This window comes from Calonectris borealis, chromosome 3 (assembly GCF_964195595.1).
Source record: "Calonectris borealis chromosome 3, bCalBor7.hap1.2, whole genome shotgun sequence".
Taxonomy (NCBI): domain Eukaryota; kingdom Metazoa; phylum Chordata; class Aves; order Procellariiformes; family Procellariidae; genus Calonectris; species Calonectris borealis.
In genome coordinates this window covers 123,285,290-123,308,802 of record NC_134314.1, presented here as the reverse complement: position 1 = coordinate 123,308,802, position 23,513 = coordinate 123,285,290, and the positions used below count along the sequence as shown (strand labels likewise).

The window sequence follows — 23,513 nt, the reverse complement described above, 5'->3', positions numbered from 1 at the left end:
AAGCACAGTGGGCATTCATGCAATACCTCTCATTCAACTCATTCCAAGCATCTCAGATTTTTACAAACGATGTATAAATGAATAGCTGATTGTACCTCAACCTCTGAAGTAACCCTATTAAAATAACTCTACAGAGCAATTGAGAATTGGAAGAACAACACGTACGAGATTTATAGATAAGTGAAAATTAAGCTGCTGTTCCAGCTATTCCTGCCCTTACGTGCTGTGCAACCTGCTGTAGAAATCATTTCATTCTAAGACTTTTTATAGTTTCAATAGTCTCATACAGACCAAAGAAAATGAATTAACAAAAGTAACATGAAAATGAGAGAAGTTTCTTTTCTCCGCTCTCTCTTCATCTCTTCCTTGAAAATTATTTTGAAGAAAATCTCAAAGTATTTTGAGAAAGGAAAAGCAGTGAAAGGAAATGTGTGTGCTTAAAGATCATTTTTAAAATAATGAACCATCTGCAGCTAATAAAAATTGATAAAATTGTTAGTGAGTTAGAAAACATCTAGAGGAAGATTGTGCATCGTTGTAGCTTCTACGTATTTTGCCTTTTTTCAATTGTCATTTAAATTAAGATGTATACTGTGAGATACAAAGTACTTCCATGTTAATCACAACCACATCCAAAAGGACTGAAAAATACCACATTTGGTCTGATTTTACTTAGATGGTTTATGCTGTCACTTGTTTTTTGCTAGAACACACAATCTTGCAACCAAGTTAAAACTTAAATACCATGAACCTAAAAAAAAATTCCAAGAAATATGGACATTTAGAAAGAGAACTAAACAAATATGCAGGCTGAGTATTTGCTTAATGTTCTGTCATGAGAGCATGGGAGACCCAGGGAAGCTGGATTTGGATCACTTGAACTGTGAGAAAGGTCAGAAAAAGAGGAATGAGGTGGCCGTATTTTTGTCCCTGGGCTTTTCCTTAGCACGTACAATTCATTCTCTTTGTATTTTATATAAAATCCTGTTTTCACAGAATATGGCATTGAAGTTGAAATCATTATTTGGGTATATCCCTCCCTTTTCCCCAGAAGTCAATCTGATTTTTTACTGTGAGGAGAAATAGCATCTTTGGCAAACCTGGTGCTGAGGATCTATCAGTAGGTGCATAGTGTTGTCTCCAGTAAGTCCTTGTAACACAAGTGGTCACGTCTGGTACAGAAATCACAGTGTCGTAGAAAACTGTAGGTTGGAAGGGATCTGTCAGCCTTGCTCTCCAGCATATCAGCTGCTCCCTCCAGCTTGGTGTCATCTGTGAACTTGCTAAGGATACGTTCTGTCCCCTTGACCCGGTTGCTGACGTAATACTCAATGGGTTTTTTGGGTGTCCATAAGTATTATAAAAATACTGATTAATAACATTTTATGTTTTTAAATATCCCATGTCTTGTAGTGTGGTTATTGTAGAAAGCCAACATGAAATTTCTGAATTCATCCCGCATTTTCAGAACTCAAAGTTAGAATTATATTTGGAAATGCGTATTGACACAGTCCTCTCCGAAGTTAAATATAATTTGTACAGGTATAAGTTTGCTTACCTCTTATTTCTCTACTGAAGAAAAGTATGCTTTTTGCTGGTGCATATTCTCTCTTCCTCAAAAGTTTTACATCATAGAAAAAGAAGTAGCTTTGTTATTTTTCATAACCTGTTCCTGGTAAACTGGATGTTCTCACTTCAAGCATGGAATTGGATTCGGCTATTTTGGGAAAAGCAACTGTTGTTCTGGAATAAGTGTTTCACAGAGAGAGTTAATCAGGATTGACTGTTTGATGTATGATTTATGGTATCCTTTCATCCCTGATAATTTCTATGGGAAGAAGAGCCCTTGGATTTTAGTTGCGTCTGAGGCATTCACTATTGCTGCAGGTACCGAGCAAGATCTGTCCTAGAAGGCAGTGGATGTCTCTGATCTCCTTCTTCAGGGACTGACTCTTTGTCTAAAGCATTTCTGACTCCTTTTACCTAATATTGTGTTAGCTCTAGAAATATTCCACCGTATTAACTGAGCAGATGGTCAACTTAAGACGAGTTTAGATTACTGAGAGATATTGTTTAAGAAACATCCTTTGGTTTTGTAGACACTGACTTAGTGTGCACAAAAATGGTATCTTGAAGACTCGGGGGCTTAAGCAAGATACTGGCTCCATTTCTGTGCATAGGTAGCTATGGTGATATGCAAAATTTGGAATCCATTCTGAAACCCTAGAAATGAGAAAAAAATTCAAAGAATAAGTATTTGCAAATATGTCGGATATATGTAGATCTGATGCACTTTTGCGAAATCTGTGAAGACATATTTGTATTAAAAACCATAGTGCAGTTTTTCTCTTTATTGGACTAACTTTATTTCTGGTTTAATGATAATGAATTTGGTAAGAATGGCTTGATGATATAAATGAATATATTTAAATATCAAACTTCCCATGAATTCTGTGTAATAATAGAAAAGAGAGTTGGAGAACACTGTTTTGAGTATCTTTGATGTAGTAATTGGAGTATATTCATTTCACATGACTGTCATTAGGGAAGACAGACAAAATCCTGTCATTGAGTTTTGTAGGTGTGATTCCCATGTATGGACATTCTCTTTAATTGGTGAAAGGGATTGCTGAAAGATAAACTCTTGATAGTTTTGACTTTGGTCTCAACAAAGGAAGGCGAGAGAGGAGAAACACACAGTTTCTTTGAAGGATGAGGCTGTCAATCCACTTGATGGGAAGTTCCTAGTCCTGTACTGTTGCTAGGTGATGTGTGACAGAAAGGGTATTTGAACCAGCTTTGAAATCCGTATTGGGATTGTTAACAGTAAATTTAATCCAGTTAGCAAGAGCATTTTGTTTCTGAGGGTCGCGCTGGTGCACTGCAGCAGTTCACAGCTGCTTAAGAGGCAACGCAGAGTGATGGTCCCTTTGCAAGGAGAGGTTTGGGGTGGGACACTTGCTGTGGGATTGTCTCACCTCCAGAAGTTAGACATCTCCTGTAAACAGCTTGCACCTGCACCTCGTGTACTCACTAGGCAGAGAACAGACTGTCAGGTGGGTAATTTATTCCTCTGTGACACAGGTGGGGAAATACCTCCTAGGGAGGTGCTTCACTTCTTGCTTGCCTGTAGCTGCAGATGGGGTCACTGGACAAGATGAGATACTTAACCTGTAGGGACAAAGATAAGAAGCAATTCTCAAGTATCATCATGGACCCAAGAAGTCGTGCAGACCAGAACTGTGTGCTTTAGCCACCAGAAATGGTACAGAAATCATTTCAACAGGGTATTAGAAAGTAACTCCTTATTAGAAAGTAACCTCCTTCTGTGCTGGGCAGCTTGCACTGTGGAGTTCAGTTGGATCAATTCAGTGGAGTCGGGGCTTGGGAAGTCTGCTGAAGTCCTTAGCTAGCCATAGCGGTAAGTGGTCTGATTTTAAAAGAAACTTAGTGTTTTTTGTTCATACTGCCCCTATTGCAGCTACCTACCTGATGTTTGAAGTGTTAAGACCTGATATTTTGAAATCTGGGTCAAATATATGAACTATACATGCATGTATATACATTTTTGTTGATAAACACTCTGTGGTAAGGCATTCCTGAAGATATAAGACTTTGTTCTATTTGAAGAAAATCTGTGGGAGTTTTGCCTTCGACAGAGTCACAATGTAAGGTCCTATTTTAGCAAGGTTCTTCGTTTAATTTAAGCACAAACTTGCGTGTTTCCTGGAAAACTCTGCATATGTAGCTATCTAATTGCACTTCTTTTCCCCCCGTCTGCCCTCTCCTGGGATACATAAAGAGCTAGAAAAATATAAATGCAGTTTTGAATGCTTGGAAATCTTATTCTGATGAGCAAGGAACTAAGATGACATTCTGTTGCCGATTTTTTTAACCTCTCCAGTCATGAAGTTATCAGGACACAAATACAACAGTTCGGGATTATGCTATAGAGTCTAGGGAATTCTGAGGTACCCATATAGCTATGTAATATAGCTCAAAAATCTACAACAAAATGTACAGTTCTGCACAACCCTGCTTTACTGAAACTTTTGCTTCATTAAATACAGTGTTTTAAAGTAAGGAGTATGGCATATTTTTAGTACCAGAAACAGAAAGCATTTGGAAATTGCAAGTCAGATTGACAGAAGTAATGAAAATAGTTGATAAACACTGAGTTTGTGTGTAGGGTTTGGTGAGGGTTTTTTGGGGGTTGTTTGTTTTTTTTTTTTTTTAGACATCTACTTTTGGAGCCTTTGGGATGCCTTTCATACTTACAGCTTCAGTAGGACTCAAGTATTTAATGGACAGTTTAAAGACAGCATTTTACTGCATGAGATGCATGAGGAAATGGTTACAGCTGATAGCTGTTTGAGGGCAGGGAGCGTATGACGTTTTGCATGCGCGGGATTCAGTGTCGTCTAGATAATGTAGTGCACACTGCATGTAGTCTATACGTGTAGTCTGTACATGTAGTTTAGTCCACAATGACTCTTTAGATTGTTTGCATTGTAAATTAATGTCTTCAAACACCAAAAAATTTCCTGTAGTACTTTAATTGCACAACTGTTCTAGCAACCCAGAAGTTCTGGCTGAGTCTTTTGATAATCATCCAGTTTGGCCATCACGTTGTCTGTAACTATTAAACCCCGAGGAAAATCTTTAGCATCAGTCAGATTCTTTTACTGTTTAATGTAGGTCTGGGATCAGAGACAGCCGCTCTCGGAGCTGGTGCTGCAGCTTTGAGAAGCATTAGTAACAAAAGGCAGTGCATTATATCTGAGGTGAAACCTTGGCTGACCTGCTGCCCCTTGGTGTGTTTAAATCAGTGTTTGAGTTTTACTGAACTGCGTGGCAGCCTTTTATATAAATGTGTGGCAATGTATTAAAAAACAGACAGTTTTCGCAGACAGATGGTGTGTTGCAAGTTTTCAGAAAAATGTTTAAAGAGATGGGGATGCTATTAAAAGATGTTATGGCATTTACTGTAATGTGCAGAGCACACATTAATTGGAATGTAAGTGTTAAGAGCTACATTGTAATAACACCAACCACAGCTGAAAGCAGTCTTCGCGGAGATTGTCATTAATGTGGCTGAATAGCTTCTTGAAGTTTACATTATTTTTATGATTTCCAGTGAAAGGAAAATACAACAGGAGAAAGTTTTGGAAGTCTGACTGAAATCTATTTTTATCCATCTGTCTACAGGATCCTGGTTTTTAACAAAACATCATTATTCAGCGTTTGTTCATTAATGTTATAGGAATTCCATAAGCTTTTATTTTATTTTTTTTTTCATGTTTCTGGCTAATTTTTTCTATTTTCTATTTCTGTTTTGGATTGATTTAAGGCATATTTATTTCTTTTGATAGTTTTGTCAAGACAGCGAAACCAAATAGGGAGGGCTTTTTACCAAATGAGCAGGTAGCCCTCTGGCCAACTCTTGCATCAATTTGACATGGCTAATCTTATTTTTAATGGATTCTAAAGCTGTTTGTGCTGCCAATACCATCCTTGTCCTCTCCTCTATATTTGCCTGCTCCCAGTTTGCGTCTCCCCCCGGGAATCTGTCAGCCCTTTAACCACAGAGGTGTCCCATCAGAAACGCTGGCCTTCCTGACCTGGTTTCAGGGCAAGTCTTCAGGCAGGTCCAGTCCTTGAGCTGAAGCTCCTTGCTAGACTTCAGTGGAATGGAAAAACAAGCTGACACCTAAACCTTTTGAGTGTAAGAGGCAAAAGGATGCTGCTTTGCCAAACACCAGACTTAATAAATCATTGTGCTACAAAGGGAACTTTGAGTTGCGTGGGCACTGTCAATAACCTGCTGCTTATTGAGCATCCCATGGGCGTGTTCCCTAGCATGATAGAGCTTCAGTAGCTCAGGTGTTTAAAAAATGCCTATATTCGATATTCAATCGGTATAATTCTTCTGAATGTCTCTAAAAGCGCTCAATGTGTTCATAATAAGGCCCCAGTCTAGCAAAGAGCTTACGCCAAAAAACAATCTGTCCGCTCATGAGCCAGTATATCAAATGCGGCTCCAAACAGCAGCAGACTTTCTGTCTCGTTCCTCAAAATGGAATTATCAAAATCAAAATAATCCGATTTACATAAAAGAAGCTAAATATGGTCTTGCTGCTTAGTTTTTTTTCCATGTGCTTTCCTATCATCTCCACAGGAAAACTTGCTGACATTTTAAAAAGGGCTTTGATTCATAGAGCTTCGATAGTCTTGAAGATTTTGATAAAGGATATTTTGCTCACCTCCTTAGTAGTGTTTGCAGCTAAGTGCGGTAATAAGGGAGCAGAGCTGTTCATGAGGAATGTGAAGAGCTGATGGTGTGCTTGGGTATCTAAATTTGAGAGCTTCAGATCTAAGAACTGAAGAATACGACCTCATCAGTTAAGGGCTAAGATGTCACTGAGAAGTGGAAATGGAGCTGTCACCCTTAAAGGGCAAATACACCCATGGCAGGGGTCAAAAAGGGCGTGAATCCTGTTAGTATCAAAATTATTCTCTTTCACTGAACTTATAGTAAAAATACCTATTCTAAGTTTGTGAAGCACATTGCAGGTTACACTGAGATAGCCCAGGATATGCAGTGTATGCCCTTTATTAATAGGTGCTGGATGGCAGCCAGATAATATATTGCTGTGTGCTTCAAACTTTGTTAGACAAGTCTTAAACAGAATAGAAGAATTCAACATTTTACTCATCCAAACCCAGCAACCCAAAGAGGATGATCTGTCTAATTTCTTGCCTTTAAAACCTGGAGGAAAATCCTGTAATTTGGCAGACCAAATTTGTACTCACATTGCCTGATTGGCCACTTACTCTGCACTTCTAAAAACCTTGCTGAGCCAGTCCCAGATATTCTCTTTTGATGAATTTGCTTTGGAAAAACATCCCATTTCAAATATGTTTCTTTTTTATTCTGTGGTGCATGGCTAATGCGTATCTTAGACTAATTAGAGTATGATCCATCATAGAGACATCCTATAGTTGACTATAAAAACAAAGGGAAAAGGTTATCTTCTTTCTTCTTTTGTTGATATGATTGTATTTCATCACCAAGAGTGAAGCTGTGAGGCAAGAGGTTCGGCCAGGGAAAAGAAGAAAGAAAGGACAAATACGTGAAAGAGAATAAAACCAGACAGACAATCCTGTTCAGTTTGAGTTCAGAAAGAATGATGCTCTTCCCAGACCGGCCCTTTAGCAGAAGCATTTATCAGTCTGATTTTGGGTTTGAAATGATAGAGAGTAAAAAGCAGATGAGTTCTCATCTCCCAGAGAAATTAAACAGCGCTTTGTAACATTCAGCCTGTAAATAAAAGAGAAAGTAACCCATCTAGTAATACACCATTGCTAATTAGCAACTTCAGGGCATTTCTCTAGCTTTTCTCCTAGATGTAAATTGACACAATTTCTTTGTCTTTCTCCTTCAAATTCCCATCTCTGGGACGCAATGACTATTTTTATATTCCTCTTCTGTTTTTCTCTTATGTGAAAGCCTGTCATTACCTTGTTTACCCATGAAATCATCTTTGTCTCAGAGCACAATCATATTCCTTCTTTACAGACCCCTCAAATAGGATTATTCTGTCTGTTCTCCTGCAACACTTGCCATCATACCCAGTATTTAATGAGGCTCAGCATTTTACGATAGACAGCCTTGTAGTTTCTTTCCTGTTAATACGCCATACTTCAAAATGCGTTCCTAAACCTTGTGAAGTATTTGGTGAACATACGCGTAACTCCATTGCCTACAAGCAGATATGAAGCCAATCAGGAGATGCCCTTTAGGCTGAGGTCTTGTTGATACAGGATTTCCTGTGAGATCCATGAAAAAAGGCCCTTTTCATCATCTTAAGCTTATCATCCTGTTACACTAAATTTAATTTGTATCAGTCGGTGGAGATTTAGATTCTTATTCAAAAGTTATTAAATATTGAGAAGTACCATAAACACTAAACATATGCAGACAGTGGGGGGAAAAGGTTCATGTGAGAGTGAAATGTAAACTGCAGTATGTATTTGTGTCAGTTTTGGGATCATTTGATCTCTACACAGAATCTGTCATCACGTAGTGGTACTATTTGCTGGCCATTTTTTAGTATTTGTACCGGACTGAACAATCTTGCCTTTTAGGAAACCTGAGCTTTCAAATTATACTGCCTGTATTCAAGGGATTGAATTCAGTCATGCAGGGCTTCTTTTCATCTGTCTTTGCCTTGATGAACTTCATCTTAAGGCTAAGGACGAAGCAGTTTTCTTGAAAAAACACTGAGTGCATTTCTTGGGAATGCTGCAGCCTAATAGAAACTAGTAGAGTTGCAAAATAACCTGAAATTGTTTCTCACATGTTTATGCTACCAATGAAGCTGAGGTTCAGGCAATTATTAGCTGGTAAAAATCATTGAATATATCTTTCCTTCACAGAAATGTTATGTAGTCATTTCTATATTGGATAGAAACCTGAAAAAAAGATTGAAAACTAAATATAAATGGAATATATCTCGTAATTTAAATAATGCATGGCCTTTTGGACATGAAGAAGAAAGAGGAGGGCATCACCAAAATTCCGTTATTCATTTCATATTGTTTACGACAGTTAATTCCAGACAGTCTTAATTCCTTAGGAAGAACAAAGTTCTCATTCTGAGCTTTATCTAAAATCCATTAAAATCATAGAGAATCTGCCGAGGCCAGTAGCCTTTGGACAGATTGTGTTATTTTGACAAGTAAAACAGTTTATGTATGCTTAACTTCTGAGGCAAAATAACTGAGAATAAGAACTTGCAGCTATATCAGCTGGACAGCTTTTAGTCCAATACAGAGCTCAAAGGCTTTGAAAGATTTACAGTAGTGATTTTCTTTTTATTCTGGGTTTATAACTTTAAATACTTAATGAGTAATTAACCAATTAGAACCTAGTGCCATCATGTTAAAATGTTCAAAATAACACAAGTTTTCAAAATCGAAGTATTTGCAAAAATATTCACCTCTTTTAGTATTTGCAAAAGATTTTTAACTGTTTTGTAATGTATTTACCTGCAGGATCCAAAATTGCGCGAACTGTTGGATGCTGGGAACCTAGGAGGTCGACTGGAGAATCGAATGATAACTGTTGTCTATGGTCCAGACCTGGTCAATATATCGTACTTGAACTTGGTGGCATTCCAAGAGGATATAGCAAAGGTAATATACATTCATTTGTGACATATAAAATTAAAATGTATTTAAACTATTGTTTTGAGACATGGATAAATGAGATAAAAGTGGAGATTGCTATGAAATGAACCTCAATTCTGCTATAGAGCTGTGCTGCTCACTACCAAAGAAGAAACGTGCAGTCATTTTTTTTCTTGGCTTAATTCTACAAATTTTTTCCCCCGATATGTGTGCTCATCTTCAGAACATTGCTTGTAAAGCCCGAATAAGCATTGTGAAAATAATAGTACACGGAAATTTTAATTCAGCTATAAGATGTATACTTGCGACTCTCCAAACACATATCGATATCTTTCAGTAGTTATCACCCTTTCACGCTTCTTCGAAGTGTGTGTAAATTACGGATCATCTGTGTGAGAACAAAGTTTGTAAACGGTTGACTTATATCAGAGTAGTGGGAATCTACAGCTCTACCTTGTGTACTCAAGTATGTCAGCAGTCAGGCACTTAGTTTAACTTGCACACATGGCCATTTCTGCTCATGTTCAAAGGTTAATTTTAAGCATTGCATTTTGTCTGCTGATAGCCTTGATAAGAATTGTGAAGTCAACGTCATTACCTTAGCAAAGTATTTTTCCCATGCAGGTATACAGTCCCTTCATTTCTGTCCAACACACCACGTAAAACACAGTTGTGTGTGATAAGCAAGTTACGATTGGTATTAGTACATGTTTGGGGTTTTTTTTTTTCCTTCTTCCAATTTCTATATGACTCAATTGTGTTTAATGAAGTGGGAGCTCTTTGCTTTATCTATTCCAAATTGGCATTCAAAAGCTACTCCTCTTTCCACTTCCATTCATGTAGATAGACTGATGACAGCCTCCAGATAACCACGCACAGAACACACTTTCATATGGTTTGCATCCTCGAGTCCATTAGAATTCTATTCTAGAATGAATAGAAACAAAATGAGTTTGTGGCGGTCCACGGACCGCTGAATGGGAAGTGCTGTCCTCAGACTTGAAAACGCACAGCTATACTCTACAGGGGTGGTTAAGAAATCTTAACACTGCAAAAGTGAACGTAATTGAAACAACTCTTCAGGGGGAAAAAAAAAAAAACAAAACAAAACAAAAAACTAAGCATATGATGGAAAATGAAAAAGTATGCTAAAGCTTTACCAGAAAAAATTGTTAGCCCTTGCCAAGGAAGAGGGAAAATCACCTAAATCAGAAGCGTATGTCCTTCTTTTTCTCTTTCCTGTCTAACCAGCAATCAGTGAAGCATAATCTATTTGCTAAAACAATGCAGAAACTGGTATTTTAGGGCCATTTTCTGTTTGGTAATGGAACGTTAAAAATACTGTAGATAAAATCATGTTTTAGAAAAGCTCAGCTGCTCTAAATCCTGAGTAACTCCTACGATGTGAGTAGCTAAGAATCTAAGCCTTCCTTGTTATTTGTAAATGCGGTAGACCAAATAAATTCATATTTTTCATTCAGGCACTGTAGCCTGGGGATGGGATTTTCAAAGCATTGCAGATTAACTGTGCTTGCCCTGAAATCGTACTAAATATCCTGACTGTTTCAATGAGAGCAGAGTTTGATCACTGTTGAATGCATCTAAAAATTCTTCCTTCTTTAACATGTTTTCCAATTCTATAATTGCTGGACCACAGAATCTGGTCCTTGTCATCTCCAAGACCCATGTAGTGAGTCAGAGGAGTTATAAATAAGCACATCAGGGAGCTCTGAGAAGGCGTGTACATACAAGACGTTTTCAACGTCACACATGCAGATTTTGACCCTTCCTCTCACTAATGTTCCAGGGAAAGCAAGTGCCAATGAAAACCTCCCCCACCTCTCCCTTTCAGGGCAGGAATATTTTTCAGATTAACCCTTCATTTTTGTTACCTTATTTTTCAAGTTGTGTGACAAGTATTGATCAGTCGTCCCTTGGAGGAGAAAGGCAAAGTAAACTGTAACTTTAGTGAGGCAGTTAAAATTAAGGATTATGGGGTTTTCTTCCTTTGCAGAAGGTGTCCGGTTCTGCTACAAACTCTGTTCATCACATCCACTGGCCAAGTTGTGTGAAAATTATGAAAATATGAGCCTTGGGCTATTCAACTTGCTCTTAGTGAACTAAATAAAGAGCTAGAAATGATGATGTAGTCGCAACGTACTGTTTTATGTGCATTCCTCCAGGAGAAAGTAACTAATGTTTAAAGTACACTAGCGATGAGCTGAAGGGCACTGAGCAGCTGGTTTCTTCAAAGAATGCAGTCTGAAATTCATTAGGTAATGGTCTAAAAGGCAGATTGCTGGACGTGTCTTGATAATGAGGAGAAGTAGCACTGATACAGTCCTTGCATATTTTCAGTCGGGTGTGCCTGTGCCTTTTCTTGGGATAGGAGCATCCACAAACATAGCACTGCAGAAGCCAGGATAAAGAAAGAAGTTTATTCTCAAACCCTATTCTGAGCGGATGTTCTTTTTCTCTGTCTCCATTCCCAACATGAAGAAGTACAACCTGTGAACCTCTGTGTCTCCTCTACAGTTTTTCATTCTCTTCCCAAATCCAGTAACTTCAAAAGTGAACATCCCATCTTTCCCACCTCTTTCCTCTCACACTCTTTTGTGCCAACTCTGTTCTCACCACAGTAGTCCATCCTGGCCATACAGACCCCTACCCAGAGCCCAAGGAAATCTGTTTCTCCTCATTTTGATGAGCTTTGGATCAGATCCATCACTAAGAGGTGATGAATTCCTCCATAAGTAAAATGATGTAGTCAAAGATGATTCACAAGTTGTGCTATACTGTGCTTTCCAGCATACGTCTTTATTTTTCCATCTTCTTAGGCATATTTAAGAGCTTGATCAGTATAATAAAACAGTAAAACAAACCATATAAATTCATGTCCATTTGGTATATTTTTTAAAATAAAATTCATGAGGATGCCGAAAGTGAAGAATTTGAGCAGCTTTCTTTGTTAACCTCCCACCAAAAACAAATGTGTGAGAAACATTGCCTTCACACATAGTCAGTTCTGATTTGAAGGAAGCGTTTTCAAGAACGTGCGCTGTCTTTTCTTATGAAAAAAGTCTCGTCTCTTCTGTTGAGATAAATGTCTTACAGTATGTATCCTGATGCATGTAATAGAGGAGAGAAATTACTTCACCGAGCAACAGATTTCCAAATGAACTGCTGCTTATATGCTACCTGCCAAAGCACAGAACAGCTAAATAATTTGTTAGTAAAGTTCACAGGTATGATATAAATATGAATTAGTCTAACAGGAGAGGAGATCGAGTTCAGGGAGCTCTTATCATGATGGATGTGACTTGCTTGGAGTTGAATGTTGGAGGGCTGGGCTCTTCCGCTACCAAACGGGATCAGAGGCTTCCAGTCTGCGAACAGTTTGTTGGCACTAATACAGTCCTATTTCAAAATACCCAGATTTATATTTTCCTTTTGTATTACATCTGTACAGGAGTCTGCAGCCACCATGGTGATTCAGAGGCTGTTTTAACCTTCCCGCAGTAGGCTGTTTTCTTTCTACACATAACAGCTTTCTACCCTGCGGAGCGCTCTCACCGAGCGCTGCCTTCTGGAATCGCTGTGGCTGGTAAAGACGGCTGCAGAGTGCATCGTGCACGGAGTTAGAGTATGGGCTTTACTCTGTACCATGCAGCAAAACCAAGGAAACGGAGCCATTTGGTAGCTAAAGCAGCGAGACGCATCTTGGCTCACAGCTTGATGCAAGCCCGTCAAAGTCAGTCCAAAGCATCTCCTTTATTTCTTCAGGGCTGTTGTTTCCCCTCCCGCTGAGGGTTCAGACCAGCGACTGGAAAGATGACGTGATCCTTGGCATATTTTCTGATCTTGGTTTTTTGACTGCGGCTCTGTGGTGGCTGGAATGAAGACCCTAAAATGGGAGAGGCAATGAGCAAGTATTGTTTGTGACTTGTTGACTTGGCACCTGTATCATTAGAAATGGCTCAGCCGGCAGGTAGCCCTTAGAATTTCTATTTGGCAAGAGCGATGTGATCGCCTGAAGAGCCAGGAAAAGCTAGCAGAGGAACATGGCAAGACTGTTTATATAAATAATGCTCGTGACAGGCACATAATAACTGAGTTCCCCTTACATTCCTGTCAACAAGTCTTGGACAAAGAAAAGGAAGAGCTGGGGTGTGGGATACTCCTGAAGTGCCCTACTTCTGTTTTCTACAAAATACTTCAGTTTTAAGCCCAGCAGAATCAGTGAGATCAAAACAAAGTCTATCAAGAAGTGGTAAAAGCCAATGTATTTTCAATTTCTAAATAACATTTTGTGTTGCCATTAATCTTTGCAGCCGTTGGTGGTACAGGGAGAAGTTTTAACTGCTATTATTAGTGCCTGAAAAAGCAGCGTTTACAAGATAAGCCTATTTTGAGCCTGGAAAAATGAGTTGCCAAGAAGAAAAAAAGATGCTGCACTTAATACGCTTTCTGTTCCAAGAGTCACAGCAAAGCAGTGGTGGTGTTAACGAACCCGACTCCTGCTCTCGTTCTTTCTCACACCCCTGCTTTTTTCAAATAAGACCTAAGAAGGAAAAAGAAGTAAAGGAAAAAAAAAGGTGGAAGCAGTCATGAGAGGTGGAGGGGAGGAATATCTCCGCAAGAGTGGTTTACCTCCAGAACAAGAAGTCTGTGGCTGAGGGAGGACGGTTTCTCTGCCAGAAATACCAGTCACGGGGAGGGGGAGGTGTGTTGTCTCAGCTGCTTAGGGGTGAGGTTGTAAACGGGGTGGACTTAAGGATCTGGTAGCTGAAGGATATCGAAGGCCCTTGTAACAGCAGGCATGTAGGTAGCCTTCTCTCTTCCTTGTTGGGAGCAACCGTATGAGACCGGTTTCAGGAACAAGATCTTTAGGGAACAGATCTTAGCCCATTAAAAAAAAAATATAAAAAATTATAACTTCCAAACCTCTCAAATTGATCACCTAGTCACGCGGAAGCTTGAGGCTTTTTGGGTAAAACAAGTTCATAAGCTCCAAAGTGACGTAGCAACATTTGTTTCATTAGAAGTCAATGATACTTTTCATCATTATCGATTTTTGTCACAACGAAATCACCTTTTTTTTGTATTTTTCCTCAAGAGAAAGAAGAACCAGGGAGAGGGAATACCTCCAAAGAGCCTGAGAGGGTGTGTGGTGATGGGAATTTTGGATCTGGACTGATATGAAAGGAAACTCAACTTTAGTTTCAAATAAAACTCAGAAAACTTCATCAAATAAAAAAAAAAACCACCCACATTGTTTGCAAAGGCATTGTTTATTTTCATTCCTTTCTTTTTTAAAGGGGTGAAACAAAGCCTATCCAAAACTGCAGTTGTGATTAAAAAGGATTGCAATTAGAGATTGTGAATAAGCACCAAGTTAGGAAGGAAAAATGCACTGAAGTTGTTGATGAAGAGCTTTAGGAGAGATCTGCAAGCGAGGAGAGTGACAGTATGAGCAGCGAGAATCTAAATTTCAGATTATAATCATGGATCAGCCTTGCTGGGAACCTGGGAAGGGACGGAGACCTAAGGGAAGGACTTCAGCAGCACGCATAGAAATGAGAAAAATAAGTCAGGAAAATAAAGAGAGGGGAAGTGGGAGAGCGCCATGGGAAGAGCAGTGCCTGCAGGCAGAGAAGGGAGGTGTCCCGTGAGCAGCTGGAGGACATTTCTTCCCTATGTCAGGGTAGCAAGAGGGAAAAACAGTTTAGCAAGGGGTAGGACCGCAGATTAAGGATGTATGGTAGGGGGAGGAGGAGCTTTTCTATTTAGAGTTGCATCTTCTTCCTTGTATATCAGAATAATTTAGATTTATTCCTATATATTTCTGCTGGTTTGGTTTTTTTAATCGTGTTTCTTATGTTGACTAGTAAGATCTTAGATAGAGTCAGTACTTACAGTTCTTAATTTGGTATCCACCATAAAAGATAAAGTGTGATATTTGTTTTCTGAATTAGTTCATGATCTGTAGAGAGAGTGATATGGAGGCTCTCACGAGCTCTTGCAAGAGGGGACATGGAAGCAAGAGACTTGCTATGGTATGGTCTGTATCCCGCCCTGTTGGGTCTGTCTGTCTTCAAAGGGATTTAAGCCCGTTTCAGCTTCATTTTGTAAGAACGGTGGTACAGAGGTTCCTTTTTTAATCCTTAGTGTGTCAACCAGAACAGTGTCCAACACAAGAAAATGTATTTTTCTGAGGCATTTATTGCACATCTTCCAGGAACTTGAATGTGTTTTGCATCAGACATTCATCTATATGATTTTTTTTTTTCAATTCAGTGGAATAAGTTATCTTTAAAAAAAAATATTTGTAACAGTCTTCATTTTCTTGCAGCATGAGAAAATCAGGTCTCACAGACAAGGAAGGAAGCTGTAATTGGGAAAATCAAGTTCAGATTTTAATTAGGCACTTTTTACTAACGATATAATTTTCAAAAATATTTTGCACTGCCTAAGTAAACATCTAAACGAAGCCTCATTTAATCAAATTTTCTCTCTATAGGAATGGTCAGATGAAGTGTTCAGTTTGGCAACAAATTTGTTGGCACAGAACATGTCAAGGGATGCATTTCTGGAAAAAGCGTAAGTGACCGTCTTATTTAATGCTGTGGGTGTTGCTCTTTTCTCTGCGTCATTTTCCTCTTTTCTTGTTAGTCACATTGTCATCTATTGTTTCTGCTTTGATGAGTTGTCACTTTTGTAAACACAGGCTGTCTTTCTCATGGTTTTAAAAAGCCTGTTATCTAAACGTCATTGAAACAAAAATCCTGTTAGGGTTCTTCCTGCAAACTACTAAGTCATAGCAAAACACCAGAATTAAATGCCATCTTCCCCTTGTATACAAAAGTAGTAGCTTCAGCTGTAGTCTGAAGCTCTCCATTTAAAATGAAAGAATATTCTGGAGACTGACTTGCTTCTGGTTTATTTTCCCTTTTTTTCAAAAATGAGAAATGTAACAAGTCCATTTTCCTCTGTCTAACCTCTCTGGTTCTCACGTGATTCAGAGGGAAGCTGTGAATCCGTTCATCTAGATTGCTTTGCAGGGTGCGCAGATTCTGAGTTGCTTTCAACGAAGTAGAAAAGCTGTTTATGAGACCGTTTGGGGTGTAAAAACACACCTCCGAAAGGAAAGAGAACTAAACCTGAGGTTAGCAATTCTCAACTGGCTGATAAGGGCAGGTGCTGAGAGAGTTTTGCGTAAGTCATAGCGTTGAGAACAGCATGGCAAAGCCTACCAGATAGTGATGGTACTGAACCAGGGTACTTTCTGGCCTTTTGGGGTTCTAAAAGAGAAGATACACCCTCCCAGCCTATGAGTTGGCTGGTTAAATTCAGCTTTGTGTCTCCCCCAAAGCAGCTTTTAATTTCTGCTCACGACAGAGGCTCAGTCCAGCTAAATACCAAGCCGGGGCTTAGGTTCCTAGAAGTTGCCTCCATCTAAGAAGCAAGTTAACCCAGCCTTTTCCTGGACTTTCTAGGGCTGTGCATGCCTAATTTCATTAGATGCACCCATATTTAGTCAGAAGGTTCCCAACTGCTTAACTTTAATCCCATGTACATGTTCATAGGTGCCTGTTCTGGGAAGGGTGTATGTCTGTGTGGGTGTTTCCTTCTCATAGCGGTCGTTGTGGTGCAGCTGAAGTCAACAGAAATTCTTGAAGAAACTTTGAAGGTTGGACGTTGCAGGAACTACAGCTTTGTGTCTGATAATGCTGTGTTGGGACAGCAATGATATATTAGGCAAACAAAATCCCAAATGGATGGAAACATTTAACTTTTCCTTCTCGCTTCGCATGTTGACAGTGGAGAAAACACTGCTAACCTGAGCAGACCCAGGTGTGAGAGCAAGAGCAGAGGTGACTTCCTTCTGCTCCATAGGTTGTAGATGAGTTACGGGAGAGATTTGATATTACTGTTTCCATGCCCCCTCCACTCAAATCCCCAGGTGGCCAGCAGACTTTGCTGACAGGTCTGTAACGGGGAGCGTTGTGGCTCTACCTAATGGGCGTTTTCATACCGGATGGAAAGGAGGAACGTGTTATCAGACAGTAGAGTAGAGCAGTCTTATTTGGAGCCATTTTTCTGTGGTTGTTCAAGCAATATTAATTAAAGATGAAGTCACTGGACACATTGCGTAGGTTCAGTAGCAGGCAAGCATGGCATTCCTGTGTTTTTTTCTTTTTCTACTAATTAATAAATCACTTGGGAACTGTAGGGTTTCCAAAGTCCTCTGCACAGATGCCAAATCGGAGTCACTTAAGAAATCTTTTACTTTGAAGATTAAAAATATTTCCCCATTATAATTACTGTACTAAGCAAAGGGTCGGTTGCAGTCCTATCAGAACCCTTCTGTTGAAATAGGAAAGCAAATTGCATTAGAGCAGAATTTAAAAGGTTTGTTTCTTTGCGGCATTCAGTCCCTTGCAGCGTTGGAAGTGCAATAATAAACAGCTTGAGCAGCTCTCCTGTGGTTTGGTCAGAGGAGAAAAATAGGGTTAATTTGGGCAGAGGGGTGGTTGATAAAAACTGCCATTTTGGTTATAAAGTGCTGGTTCTTTTGTTGTAACCATGCAGTGTCTTTTTGTGTTGGGGTGCAAAAATGGATGGTGGAGCACATGAGCACTGAAATACTGACCAGTGCAGTAATGAGCAAAGGGCGACTCTACTATGGAAACCTTGGGTCGGCATTATGTCCAAAGTTTATCCTTCTTGGACAAACTTGTCCATTTGTCCATTCAGCTGCTACCGATGGGGACTATCTCCTAGCAAGCTTTTTAACAGGAATAACATGCTTGGTTTTCTTAGATGGATGGATAATGGCTGCAGGGGGAAAAATAGTATCTCACGTGTAACAAAGAATTTGAGAGGAAAAAAGGTGGCAGGTACTGGTGGGCGTTGACTGTTCTTCAGACACACATTTTTAGTTTGCTTTAACTGAAGTTCAGAATCTCTTCCCCCCCTTCCCCATTTTCTCTTATTTCTAGCTTTCTTGGCTGTAGAGGAAAACATTAAAGTGACTAGAATGTACTCAAAAGTTTCAAAAAATAGAAGGCAAAATAAAAGAAACCTTTTTTTACTAACCTCTGTGATTTTTTAAAAATTTTTATTTTTTAAATCTAGCTCGGTGCTGGGAGATGGGGGGAAAGGGGATAATATTTTTGTTTGGTGACACAGTAGCACAAGAGATTTCAGTTTCCAGAAGATGCGTATGAGACAAGGATTTGTGAAAATGTTCCTATCCTAGTTAGGGATATTAGCACGTACTTTGTTTTTGAAGCGGTTGCTAATGGCATTTTCGGTTGGGAAGAAAAGGCAAGTTGATTAGAACCATGCAGTTTCTTTTTCTTTTGGTAGGCCAGTGGGTAAAGTGAAAAAGTTAAAAAAATAGATAAATGAAATAATCCTCTGAAATACTTAAGTGTTGCCACATTTTTCACCAGATCATATTACCGCAAAACTCATTTATAGTTTTAATTATATTCGAGTGGAAGAGATGAAGCACTCAAAAAGTCGTGCTCTTTGCAGGCTGCTGCTGGTAGACATTATGCTGGTAACCAGTTGTCCTCGCATACCGGGAGATCATCAGAAAGCAGCTATAGGCCTGCCTGCTTCTCATTAAAGCTACTGGATGACTCCTGTTTCAGTAGGCTTTGAATCAGCATGTTGAAAGATTGGGACAGAGGAAGATACCTCCTCATCCTGCTGCTTTAATGAGCACGCAAGAGAAGTCACAGGTCCTGAGATACTGAGATGCTCTAAATACTTGGTTCAAAAGCTGGATACTTGCCTGCCTGTAGATGGTTTCAGCGTGTAATTTTTGTATTGCTTCACACTGGAAATGTCTTGGGCTTGCCCAGGGCTGCTGAGTATACTGATACTCTTGCTGGTGCAGAGACATTTCATTTGCCAGCGACTTGACTTCCTTCCAGCTGAGGAGTAAGAAGATTTAGGGTCAAACGGAGATACCTTCATAGATGGGTGATGGGGAGGGCTTAGGGAGGCAGGGCTGTTGGTGTGCCACATCCAGGGATGGTTTCAGCCCCTGGAAGAGGAGGAGTACAGCCACCTTTCCAGTCAAGTTGTGTAGCCTGTGTGCCACAATTCAGTCTGCTGATGGACCGGCAGGCAGCCTGGGTGAGAAGGAGCTGGGGGGGATGATAAATTTGTGCATTAATGGTATTTGCAGTGTCCTGTTGCAAGACGGACAGTATTTGACACTACAGGTGCATTACTGTTGATGGAGAAGGTACTTACTGATTTACAGTATCCCAACAGGTTTTCATATTGGGCAAAAGAGACGAGTGGAACTTGCCACGTGATCAGAACAATGGCATTGAGCTATAAAGTTGGTGGAGAGGTACTTGAAAATGCTGTAAAAATAAAACGGGATGCTTTTCTCTCCACAGTTACACAAAACTTAAGCTGCAGGTGACTCCAGAAGGGCGCATTCCTCTGAAGAAGTAAGTTCTGTTCCCTTTCCTTACCGCATAGCCTCCTCTGACTTTTTAGTGTGAATATATGTTTGAGATGTCAGAGGCATGTTGTGAGGATAAATATATTCAAATTGCATATCGCTGGGGTAACATGAAGAGAGCAGTAATGACTTTTTCAAATAACTATCCGCTGTAATAAGGGACTTGTGTGGGGTAGAGTTAAACTCATTGTGGGCACCATTAAACTCGCTTGTCTTACCGAGCAGCCAGCCAAATGGAAATAAATAGCTAAAGATGCGATAGACTGGGAAGTGATATTCAGTCTTTAAGCCACGTGGGCCATCAAGGCATGTCTGTAAGCCAATTTGCTCTGGTTTGTCTTCATTTTGCAGCATATACCGCTTGTTTTCCGCTGACAGAAAACGAGTGGAGACCGCGCTAGAAGCTTGTAATCTTCCATCTTCCAGGGTAAGCATCTGAATTTGTTCCTGGCCCTTACAAAGTGTTGCTTGTATTCGGCGATGTTTACTCTCTATTGAGTTGAGGACAATTTGTTCGAGGCTGATCATGCTGTGCTGGCTTTGCTTCTGGATAGGTCCTCAGCAGCAGGTCTGTCTTTCCCACACAGAAGTTCCTGATACCCATCTGCAAATCTGAGTACCTTTGGTTTGAAATTGTGTAGGGACCAGGAGTTGCTGGAAGAAGTGCAGATGGATTAAAGGAAAGGGCAGGGGGTTGCGTGACCTGTCCTGGAGAAATCCTGTGAGAGTATTTTAAGAATCGGTGGCTGTTGCACAGTTTTCAAGGCGTGAGTTCAGAGCAGTCTTAGCTCGAGGTGTAGCTAATGCTGTAATCTGTTTCCTTCTCACGAAAAAAAAAATCTATAGCTTGAGTTCAGTGACAATTTAAACTCACTGTAGCTTATCTAAAAGGTGCGTGGAGTAAATGTTGAAATGCTATGGTGTGAAAGCTGTTAATGCTGCAGGGGTGCAGCCATTGTATGCTGCTAATCCAGGAGCTCTCCTCAACCTGGAGCATTTGCAGGATGGTACCTCACCCTCAAAAAGCCTTTTTTCAAGAGGAATGAGCTCGAGCAGGGAATTCTAGTTAACGCTGGAGTGAAGATGTCCTTAGTCTTTCCTCAAAGGTGGAGCTTCTCCTCCAGGAAGCTTCTTGCAAGATAATTCCTACATTTGGAGGTCCAAGAGCTGGGGCAGAACTAGTCTGCAGCAGAGGAGAGCCTGCTAATCCCTCACTCTTGGAGAAAACTGTGCTGTGATGTTCACTCAACCTTTGCTTCCCCAATGGTTTCTTAGTACAGCCAATTCCTACAGCTCCAGAAGAGCAATGGTGCAAACTCTTCACAAGCCAAACCCCTGATACCCCTTACCAATGAGACCTTCCTTCATAGGTTTGGGAGCTTAATTCCATAAAATTCCAAGGAATGTCTGTAAAGTAGATATAAAAGATTATAGTAATCTTATCTAAAGTAAGGTTGTGAGGTTAGCAACATGGAAAGAATAATTGTAAAGATGGGGTTTTATTTAATTTTAGCAAACAAGACAAGATGTACAAAAAATCATTGAAGCATTGCTTTTTAAATCGATTGATTTATTACTTCTCTTTATTACGTATCTCTGAAAAAAAAATCTAAACATCGCTGGAGTCCTTGAAAGCAACTGCAACCTTTTTCTGCTGTTTATTTAAGTACAGTCAATTTTACATACACTTTGCTGGATACTTGTTGCTGGGATACCACCTGGAAAATTATTCATAGTATAAAGTAGAGCCTTTCTTTGGTTGGGACAAAAGAGGAATATGCTTCATGCAACAAAGAAAACTGTATTGATCATCTTTGAAAGAAATGTTTTAGAAGTGAAGTGCTTAAGAAGCATGAAGCTCTGAATCTCAAAGAGGTAATGGTGTAGAAGAAAATCAGTTCTTCAACTACAGCTCTTTTCCTTTGTGTTCCTGTTTATTTGAACAAGTAAAATTCTTAACTCCAACTTCCAGCTTTTCTGCCCCATTGTACTACAGGACAAAGTGTTCTTGTAAAGCCTTGAAGAACACCGGACTCCCAGCAGCGTGCAAGACATGAATAACAGAGAATCTTCCTCAGTAAAACCACACCAAATTATTCAGAGAATTCATGAAAGTCTCTCGTGGACATTAACAGCTTAGGCTTTTTGGGTGTTTTTTATTCATGCCTCATGAAGGTCCATCTATGGGTCTTCTCTCCAAGTTTCATAGAAAAAACATACTTCTCATCGCTTAGGAAGATACGGGGCTTGTTGGCCATGAGTTTCACATGATGTTTTGCTGCACCTCAGAACCTGTGGATGACCCTAAAACACAAAATGAAATTCACAGTCCTGGGTAAGAGGATGCCAAATCAGCATTTATCACTCTCTTCCCGATTCATAGCTTCAAGTTTGGGACGCTCCCTCGTGTATCTTACACAGTGACCTTAGCATAGGGCAGCCTGAGCTACGCTGCCGGGGGACAGTATCACTGCGTGGACTTGTCTGTGACAGTACAAACTTCAGCATCCACTAGCCCTACTCTTCAGCAAATTCCCTGTGTGTGTGCTTGCCAGGAGACCTCGTGGGACAACGTGTAGGCACCACATTTAGTGCAAGAGGAGGACCAGTTCTCATTGCCTGGATAATTGCCTTCGTTCTGCTGTAGAAGAATAGCACCAGAGAGGCTCCTCCGAAGTGCCGAAAATAAACCCTTTATTTCATATTTAGGGATCTTAATAAGGGATGGATTGTCTGGGGCGCTGAACACTCCAGCTCCGATTTGGCCAAGCAGTTGAGCATGACTGCAGTGGGGTGACCCATGGACCTCAAGTCAAGCACATTTTCAAAGCGTGGATTTATTTATTTATGTATTTCTGGGTCGGAGCTGGCATGTGTAGAGTCTTGCAAGACCAAACCCTAGTGGGTGTGATCTGATTTTTGGCAGCATTCGTCATCCAGCAGCTCTGAAAGCAGAGGAATGTTTGTATAAATGTTGAAATGAAGTTTTAAAATATGCCAGTGAGCTTTTGAGTTTGGCATCTGATTCCCCTATGATTTTTTTTTTTTTTTAAAAATCTTTGCTACTTTTGGGGAAGGGGGGTGCTTTTTGTTATTGTTGGGTATTTTTGTTTGGTTTGGTTTTAGTCAAAGGTGCCTTAAATAGAATTTGAAGAGCTTTATTTTAGTCACCTGTTTGGCTGTGAGGACTGGTTTCTGCCTTCCAGTTAACGTAGAGGTTCACAGTGAAGCACCAGTGAGCTTAACTGTTAACTTAAAACAAAACAACCAGCTATTGAGTCCTGTCTGTGCAAATAACCTGAATTAGCTGTTGTGCTGCTGAATATATAACAGACTGGATACAGATGTTATAGAAGCAGGCAGGTTACCAGACAAATCATAAATCAACAGTGCTTGAAATTAGTAGAGAGTCTTAATCACACAATAAAATTGAGTGCCAGTATTCAGCAAAGCTGGATATGAGGGATGCTCTCACGTGGTACAGAAAGTTTGTCATTTATTCATTGGTCTCAAAAAAGAGAGTAGCGCATAAGGTGTGTGGGTGGTTCCACCGAAATGTGGATGGCTCAGACCAGGCTGAGGAAAGGGGCAGTGTATTTTAATCCCTTTCGGCAGGCAGGCTTTTGGAATCCAAATACAGTTGTCTGAGGTTGTGCCTGGGGTGGCAAATGCTTGCAGCAAGGCTTTCATCTCCCATCTAGATCTCTGTGTTTTGTAGCCACCGATTACGTTACCGGTAGGAAATAATTATTAAAAGGTTCCGTACTTATGCCTGAAGACCTGTATTTGTTATCCTCTTTGTAGTATGTGTTGGGAAACAGGTATATTT

The 23,513-nt window shown here is 40.0% G+C and overlaps 1 protein-coding gene across 1 annotated transcript in view; it reads left to right on the top strand.

Moving 5' to 3' along the window:
• Positions 1-23,513, top strand: part of PLCB1 (phospholipase C beta 1) — a 405,965-nt gene that overhangs the window by 235,308 nt on the left and 147,144 nt on the right. Inside the window, exons 4-7 of the mRNA XM_075147729.1 lie at positions 9,058-9,198; positions 15,713-15,792; positions 19,617-19,670; positions 20,036-20,111. Coding sequence (XP_075003830.1) covers positions 9,058-9,198; positions 15,713-15,792; positions 19,617-19,670; positions 20,036-20,111 — 351 coding nt within the window. The remainder of the gene's footprint in view (positions 1-9,057; positions 9,199-15,712; positions 15,793-19,616; positions 19,671-20,035; positions 20,112-23,513) is intronic.